This window comes from Pecten maximus, unplaced genomic scaffold, assembly GCF_902652985.1.
Source record: "Pecten maximus unplaced genomic scaffold, xPecMax1.1, whole genome shotgun sequence".
Classification (NCBI taxonomy): Eukaryota; Metazoa; Mollusca; class Bivalvia; order Pectinida; family Pectinidae; genus Pecten; species Pecten maximus.
This window is the reverse complement of record NW_022979218.1, coordinates 965-11,107: the sequence shown is the minus strand read 5'-3', so window position 1 is coordinate 11,107 and position 10,143 is coordinate 965. Positions and strand designations below refer to the sequence as shown.

Sequence of the window (10,143 nt, the reverse complement as noted above, 5' to 3'; positions counted from 1 at the left end):
AGAGTGGATGCCTTTGTCCATTAATGTTATATACTATTTTATCCATTAAGTTGTAAAGCTAATGGAATAAAGTTGAATACAGTTGTTTAATGAATAACGGGATCATCACTGGAGTACATGTAACCGATATCCTATACAAACACTAATCTAATTTACTGTTGTAACCCAATATATTATGTTAAGTAGTCCCACATTACAAAACCGTATTATGTTAAAATTAATGAACACGAATAAAACACACAGTTCATGAACATATTCCGTCTAGATACTAAAATGGGGACACAGTACACACCTGTAACAGTGTATTGTCCTCTTCAGGTGACACAGTACACACCTGTAACAGTGTATTGTCCTCTTCAGGTGACACAGTACACACCTGTAACAGTGTATTGTCCTCTTCAGGTGACACAGTACACACCTGTAACAGTGTATTGTCCTCTTCAGGTGACACAAGTACACACCTGTAACAGTGTATTGTCCTCTTCAGGTGACACAGTACACACCTGTAACAGTGTATTGTCCTCTTCAGGTGACACAGTACACACCTGTAACAGTGTATTGTCCTCTTCAGGTGACACAATACACACCTGTAACAGTGTATTGTCCTCTTCAGGTGACACAGTACACACCTGTAACAGTGTATTGTCCTCTTCAGGTGACACAGTACACACCTGTAACAATGTATTGTCCTCTTCAGGTGACACAGTACACACCTGTAACAGTGTATTGTCCTCTTCAGGGGACACAGTACACACCTGTAACAGTGTATTGTCCTCTTCAGGTGACACAGTACACACCTGTAACAGTGTATTGTCCTCTTCAGGTGACACAGTACACACCTGTAACAGTGTATTGTCCTCTTCAGGTGACACAGTACACACCTGTAACAGTGTATTGTCCTCTTCAGGTGACACAGTACACACCTGTAACAGTGTATTGTCCTCTTCAGGTGACACAGTACACACCTGTAACAGTGTATTGTCCTCTCCAGGTGACACAGTATACACCTGTAACAGTGTATTGTCCTCTTCAGGTGACACAGTATACACCTGTAACAGTGTATTGTCCTCTTCAGGTGACACAGTACACACCTGTAACAGTGTATTGTCCTCTTCAGGTGACACAGTACACACCTGTAACAGTGTATTGTCCTCTTCAGGTGACACAGTATACACCTGTAACAGTGTATTGTCCTCTTCAGGTGACACAGTACACACCTGTATTATGTATTGTCATCTCCAGGTGACACAGTACACACCTGTAACAATGTATTGTCCTCTTCAGGTGACACAGTACACACCTGTAACAATGTATTGTCCTCTTCAGGTGACACAGTACACACCTGTAACAATGTATTGTCCTCTTCAGGTGACACAGTACACACCTGTAACAATGTATTGTCCTCTTCAGGTGACACAGTATACACCTGTAACAATGTATTGTCCTCTTCAGGTGACACAGTATACACCTGTATTATGTATTTTCATCTCCAGGTGACACAGTTCACACCTGTAGCAATGTATTGTCCTCTTCAGGTGATATAGTATATACCTGTAACAATGTATTGTCCTCTTCAGGTGACACAGTACACACCTGTGACATTGTATTGTCCTCTTCAGGTGACACAGTTCACACCTGTAGCAATGTATTGTCCTCTTCAGGTGACACAGTACACACCTGTTACATTGTATTGTCCTCTTCAGGTGACACAGTACACACCTGTTACATTGTATTGTCCTCTTCAGGTGACACAGTACACACCTGTAACAGTGTATTGTCCTCTTCAGGTGACACTTCATACACCTGTAACAATGTATTGTCCTCTTCAGGTGACACAGTACACACCTGTAACAATGTATTGTCCTCTTCAGGTGATACAGTACACACCTGTAACAGTGTATTGTCCTCTTCAGGTGACACAATTTACACCTGTAACAATGTATTGTCCTCTTCAGGTGACGTGGATGCTGTTGCCGTGGAAGAAGGACTATTACATAGGAAAAAGGAAACAGCTGACCGGGACACATGGTCTAAACAGTCTGACTTTATCCTGTCCTGTGTGGGGTGTGCTGTAGGACTAGGGAACATATGGCGGTTCCCCTACCTTTGCTATAAAAACGGAGGAGGTAGGTATTGCTATTACTGTGGTTATGTATTGTTATTACTGTCGTTATGTATTGTTATTACCGTCGTTATGTATTGTTATTACTGTCGTTATGTATTGTTATTACTGTCGTTATGTATTGTTATTACTGACGTTATGTATTGTTATTACTGTCGTTATGTATTGTTATTACTGTCGTTATGTATTGTTATTACTGTCGTTATGTATTGTTATTAATGTCGTTATGTATTGTTATTACTGTCGTTATGTATTGTTATTACTGTGGTTATGTATTGTTATTACTGTCGTTATGTCTTGTTATTAGTGTCGTTATGTATTGTTATTAGTGTCGTTATGTATTGTTATTACTGTCGTTATGTGTTGTTATTAGTGTCGTTATGTATTGTTATTAGTGTCGTTATGTATTGTTATTACTGTCGTTATGTGTTGTTATTACTGTCGTTATGTATTGTTATTACTGTCGTTATGTATTGTTATTACTGTCGTTATGTATTGTTATCACTCTCGTTATGTATTGTTATAACTGTCGTTATGTGTTGTTATTACTGTCGTGATGTATTGTTATTACTGTCGTTATGTATTGTTATTACTGTCGTTATGTATTGTTATTACTGTCGTTATGTATTGTTATTACTGTCGTTATGTATTGTTATTACTGTCGTTATGTATAGCTCAATATGTTCGCACTAGTCAATGAGTATGATACAAATTATACAGGACTAATTGGACCAAACCAGACCAAATACAGACCAAATACCGACCTAATACAGACCAAATACATACCTAATACAGACCTGATATAGACCTAATACAGACCTGATATAGACCTAATACAGACCTGATATAGACCTAATACATACCTAATACAGACCTAATACATACCTAATACAGACCTAATACAGAACTAATACAGACCTAATACAGACCTAATACAGACCTAGTACAGACCTAATACACACCTAATACAGACCTGATATAGACCTAATACAGACCTAATACAGACCTAATATAGACCTGATACAGACCTAATACAGACCTAATACAGACCTGATATAGACCTAATACAGACCTAATACAGACCTAATACAGACCTAATACAGACCTAATATAGACCTAATACAGACCTAATACAGACCTGATATAGACCTAATACACACCTAATACAGACCTAATACAGACCTAATATAGACCTAATACAGACCTAATACAGACCTAATACAGACCAAATACAGACCTAATACACACCTAATACAGACCTAATACAGACCTAATACACACCTAATACAGACCTAATATAGACCTAATACAGACCTAATACAGACCTGATACAGACATAATACAGACCTAATACAGACCTAATACAGACCTGATACAGACCTGATATAGACCTAATACAGACATAATACAGACCTAATACAGACCTGATACAGACCTGATACATACCTAATACAGACCTAATACAGACCTGATACATACCTAATACAGACCTAATACATACCTAATACAGACCTAATACAGACCTAATACAGACCTGTTACAGACCTAATATAGACCTAATACAGACCTAATACAGACCTAATACAGACCTAATACAGACCTGATACATACCTAATACAGACCTAATACAGACCTGATACATACCTAATACAGACCTAATACATACCTAATACAGACCTAATACAGACCTAATATAGACCTAATACATACCTTATACAGACCTAATACAGACTTAATACAGACCTAATACAGACCTGATATATACCTAATACAGACCTTATACAGACCTAATACAGACCTAATATAGACCTAATACAGACCTAATATAGACCTAATACATACCTAATACTGACCTGATATATACCTAATACAGACCTAATACATACCTAATACTGACCTGATATATACCTAATACAGACCTAATACATACCTAATACTGACCTGATATATACCTAATACAGACCTGATATAGACCTGATACAGACCTAATACAGACCTAATACAGACCTGATACAGACCTAATACAGACCTAATACAGACCTGATATAGACCTAATACAGACCTAATATAGACCTAATATAGACCTAATATAGACCTAATACAGACATAATACAGACCTTATACAGACCTAATACAGACCTAATATAGACCTAATATAGACCTAATACAGACCTTATACAGACCTAATATAGACATTTTACAGACCTAATACAGACCTAATACAGACCTTATATAGACTAATACAGACCTTATATAGACTAATACAGACCTAATATAGACATTATACAGACATAATACAGACCTGATATAGACCAAATACAGACCTAATACAGACCTTATATAGACTAATACAGACCTTATATAGACTAATACAGACCTAATATAGACATTATACAGACATAATACAGACCTAACACAGACCAAACCATATCATATATACATATTGATATACATGTGCTGGTATATATATTGGCAATGCTCATTCTTTTCTTCTAACAGTAAAGAACCTAATTTTATGGAAATTTTGTTCATTATCAAAGACTAACGCCTTCCTTATACTGAATGATATCCTGTGACTATATTGTGTGGATAAGAGCATGTTTACCAGCACAATGGTAGTTTGTGGATTGTCAAGAGGTTATGGTAACATTTGATCCTGTACTTAATCACCTACAGCAGACGTTGAACTGGAAACATTTGTGTTTTTTATTATGTACATTTTTATTTCCATTTATATGGCACCAGTGTGTTTTATATGGCACAAGTCTGTTTTATATGGCACAAGTCTGTTTTATATGGCTGTATTTTGGTACATGTTAAAGGTGCCTTCCTCATTCCCTACATGACGTTCCTGGTGCTAGGAGGTGTTCCACTCTTTATGTTGGAGGTCGGGCTGGGCCAGTACATGAGTCGGTCCGGTTTGAAGGCGTGGGATATCTGTCCACTCTTCCAAGGTAACGTCCAATATTTCATGTCGTGGGATATCTGTCCACACTTCCAAGGTAACGTCCAATATGTCGTGGGATATCTGTCCACTCTTCCAAGGTAACGTCCAATATGTCGTGGGATATCTGTCCACTCTTCCAAGGTAACGTCCAATTTGTCGTGGGATATCTGCCCACACTTCCAAGGTAACGTCCAATATGTCGTGGGATATCTGTCCACACTTCCAAGGTAACGTCCAATATGTCGTGGGATATCTGTCCACTCTTCCAAGGTAACGTCCAATATGTCGTGGGATATCTGCCCACACTTCCAAGGTAACGTCCAATATGTCGTGGGATATCTGTCCACACTTCCAAGGTAACGTCAAATATGTCGTGGGATATCTGTCCGGTAACGTCCAATATGTCGTGGGATATCTGTCCACACTTCAAAGGTAACGTCAAATATTTCATGTCGTGGGATATCTGTCCGGTAACGTCCAATATTCCATGTCGTGGGATATCTGTCCACACTTCCAAGGTAACGTCCAATATTTCATGTCGTGGGATATCTGTCCGGTAACGTTCAATATGTCGTGGGATATCTGTCCACTCTTCCAAGGTAACGTCCAATATGTCGTGGGATATCTGTCCACACTTCCAAGGTAACGTCCAATATGTCGTGGGATATCTGTCCGGTAACGTCCAATATTCCATGTCGTGGGATATCTGTCCACTCTTACAAGGTAACGTCCAATATGTCGTGGGATATATGTTCACACTTCCAAGGTAACGTCCAATATTTCATGTCGTGGGATATCTGTCCGGTAACGTCCAATATTTCAAGTCGTGGGATATCTGTCCACACTTCCAAGGTAACGTCCAATATTTCACGTCGTGGGATATCTGTCCACACTTCCAAGGTAACGTCCAATATTTCATGTCGTGGGATATCTGTCCACACTTCCAAGGTAACGTCCAATATGTCGTGGGATATCTGTCCACACTTCCAAGGTAACGTCCAATATTTCATGTCGTGGGATATCTGTCCGCTCTTTCAACGGTAGGTTTAATATTTCATGTCGTGAAATATTTGTCTAATCCCCCAAGGGTAGGTTTAATATTTCATGTCATGAAATGCATGTCCACTCCGCCAATGATAGGTTTAATATTTCATGTCGTGAAATATTTGTCTAATCCCCCAAGGGTAGGTTAATATTTTATATCGTGAAATAATTGTTTAATCACCCAAGGGTAGGTTTAATATTTTATATCGTGAAATGTATGTCCACTTCGCCGGGAGTAGGTTTATTTTTTCTTGTCGTGGAGTGTATGGCCAATCCCCAAAGGGTAGGTTTAATATTACCCTGTTGTCCAAAGTAATGTATCCATTTATATGTTGATCAAAGAAAATTTCCGAAATGAAAGTGCTGCAGTGCTTTACTAATTTGATAGTGTTTACCAACAATTATACCAATGGCTGAATGACCTAGGATGTCCCGTATTCACACTGACATCACATCATCGTGTAATGTATTCGGTGATGTATTTGGTCCCTTAGGAACCTTAATCCTTTATCTTGTTTTAACACATCCTGCCATATGTCGTTTACCAGGTGTTACCCTGCTGTTTAATTGTGTATGAACATTTCAAAGATTACCACAGAAACAGTGTCGATTGTCAAACGTACATTAAGTATGTATATTGATTAGCGACAAACGATGTTAAAGGTATGACAACTCGTTTTGACAAAGAAAGTCATGGTTCGTTAATCTTGTTTTAGGTATGAGAGTAATACTCAATAGAACATTAATATGATAGTTAACCTTAGTAAGAGTACAGGATAAGGTATACGTGTACACACACATTGGACATTAACCTTAGTTAGAGTACAGGATAGGATATACGTGTACAAACACATTGGACATTAACCTTAGTTAGAGTACAGGATAAGGTATACGTGTACAAACACGTTGGACATTAACCTTAGTAAGAGTACAGGATAAGGTATACGTGTACACACACATTGGACATTAACCTTAGTTAGAGTACAGGATAGGGTATACGTGTACACACACATTGGACATTAACCTTAGTTAGAGTACAGGATAGGGTATACGTGTACAAACACATTGGATATTAACCTTAGTTAGAGTACAGGATAGGGTATACGTGTACAAACACATTGGATATTAACCTTAGTAAGAGTACAGGATAAGGTATACGTGTACATACACATTGGATATTAACCTTAGTTAGAGTACAGGATAGGGTATACGTGTACAAACACATTGGACATTAACCTTAGTAAGAGTACAGGATAAGGTATACGTGTACATACACATTGGACATTAACCTTAGTTAGAGTACAGGATAAGGTATACGTGTACACACACATTGGACATTAACCTTAGTTAGAGTACAGGATAGGGTATACGTGTACACACACATTGGACATTAACCTTAGTTAGAGTACAGGATAGGGTATACGTGTACACACACATTGGACATTAACCTTAGTAAGAGTACAGGATAGGGTATACGTGTACAAACACGTTGGACATTAACCTTAGTTAGAGTACAGGATAAGGTATACGTGTACACACACATTGGACATTAACCTTAGTTAGAGTACAGGATAGGGTATACGTGTACACACACATTGGACATTAACCTTAGTTAGAGTACAGGATAGGGTATACGTGTACAAACACATTGGACATTAACCTTAGTTAGAGTACAGGATAGGGTATACGTGTACACACACATTGGACATTAACCTTAGTTAGAGTACAGGATAGGGTATACGTGTACAAACACATTGGACATTAACCTTAGTAAGAGTACAGGATAAGGTATACGTGTACAAACACATTGGACATTAACCTTAGTTAGAGTACAGGATAGGGTATACGTGTACACACACATTGGACATTAACCTTAGTTAGAGTACAGGATAAGGTATACGTGTACACACACATTGGACATTAACCTTAGTTAGAGTACAGGATAAGGTATACGTGTACACACACATTGGACATTAACCTTAGTAAGAGTACAGGATAGTGTATACGTGTACAAACACATTGGACATTAACCTTAGTTAGAGTACAGGATAGGGTATACGTGTACACACACATTGGACATTAACCTTAGTTAGAGTACAGGATAAGGTATACGTGTACAAACACATTGGACATTAACCTTAGTTAGAGTACAGGATAAGGTATACGTGTACACACACATTGGACATTAACCTTAGTTAGAGTACAGGATAGGGTATACGTGTACAAACACATTGGACATTAACCTTAGTTAGAGTACAGGATAAGGGTATACGTGTACACACACATTGGACATTAACCTTAGTTAGAGTACAGGATAGGGTATACGTGTGCACACACATTGGACATTAACCTTAGTAGAGTACAGGATAGGGTATACGTGTACACACACGTTGGACATTTAAAAACACTCTTTTGGATCCAATAGATTATAACGAATGTAAACATTTTAATATGTTTTAATTATCAGGTAGTTTACACATACCCATATCTTACTGTAAACAATGACACGAAGGAACATGTGTTGTAAACGTATCACGTTAGGCCGCTTCTGGTATTTACGATTATCAATGTTCTGTGACCTACTGAAGTGTACCTCTGGGTTATTTACGATAACCCTTTTCTATGTTCTCTGACCTACTGAAGTGTACCTCTGGGCTATTTACGATAACCCTTTTCTATGTTCTCTGACCTACTGAAGTGTACCCCTGGGTTATTTACGATAACCCTTTTCTATGTTCTCTGACCTACTGAAGTGTACCCCTGGGTTATTTACGATAACCCTTTTCTATGTTCTGTGACCTACTGAAGTGTACCCCTGGGTTATTTACGATAACCCTTTTCTATGTTCTCTGACCTACTGAAGTGTACCCCTGGGTTATTTACAATAACCCTTTTCTATGTTCTGTGACCTACTGAAGTGTACCCTTGGGTTATTTACGATAACCCTTTTCTATGTTCTGTGACCTACTGAAGTGTACCTCTGGGTTATTTAAGATAACCGATTTCCATGTTCTGTGACCTACTGAAGTGTACCCTTGGGCTATTTACGATAACCCTTTTCCATGTTCTGTGACCTCCTTTGTAAGGTGTAACCATGTTTAAATGATATTTTGTATTTGCACCGTAATCAATTGTATTGTCCGAAAGTCCGTTAAATTATGTATAAAGTGTTATACATGTAAATTTGAAACTGATATTTTTTCACACAAGGATACATAGACATATGAACAGTATCGACAATTTAGTTTCATCCTGTCACGTCTTCTGTAGAGCGATTTTGTACAGGTGTACGGTCGGTAAACAGACTTGTGGGATATCTCTTCAGTGTCCTCCCTAAAAATAGCATAGACTGGTCAGATCTCAATATTACAATATTCGGTCGGTATATCTATTATTTTTTACGGTGAGACGTTTTCGGCAATATATCGCTACTGATATTTCCATAAAATGCCAACCAAGGCGAGGAAGGTTTTGTCCTCTGCCAACCAACGCCCATTATACTATTACACATGCGTCTAAACATACCATAAAATTATTTTTCTATGCGTCCTTACAAGCAGTTCTGTTAGAAAAGCACGCTTACGTATCGTAATTTTCATGATCATTTCGTAGTTTTACATGGTGATTCTGTACATTTTATTGAGTTTAATGAAACTTCTCTGTTTTCCCCAGGAATCGGAATATCGAACGTGGTGACCTGCTTCTTCATGAACATTTATTATATATTGGTGCTCGCTTGGGCTGCTTACTATCTGGTCCTGAGTCTGACCACCGTCCTTCCCTGGTCAAACTGCGACAACAGTTGGAACACACCGAGGTATGTACTTTTCTAATCTCAAACCCATTGCAATACGCGTTACCTTTCAATTCAATTTGTTTATTCAGTAAGCCTTACGGCTTATGAGATTCATGACATATAACATGATAATAATAGTACACAATTGATGCAGCAATTAACAGGAGAGTGACAAATATATATAAACGCACCCTTACAAGGATACCTACACAGTTACTCGCACATGATCACATC

The 10,143-nt window shown here is 38.2% G+C and overlaps 1 protein-coding gene across 1 annotated transcript; it reads left to right on the top strand.

Annotated features, from left to right (window-relative positions):
* Window positions 1–1,955: 1,955 nt before the first annotated feature.
* LOC117318353 (sodium- and chloride-dependent creatine transporter 1-like) lies at window positions 1,956–9,930 on the top strand (the record flags this gene model as incomplete). The annotated part of the gene is made up of 3 exons (XM_033873357.1): window positions 1,956–2,126; window positions 4,945–5,076; window positions 9,786–9,930. Coding segments are annotated over 3 exons (448 nt in total), but the record flags the coding sequence as incomplete, so codon positions are not given.
* Window positions 9,931–10,143: the final 213 nt, after the last annotated feature.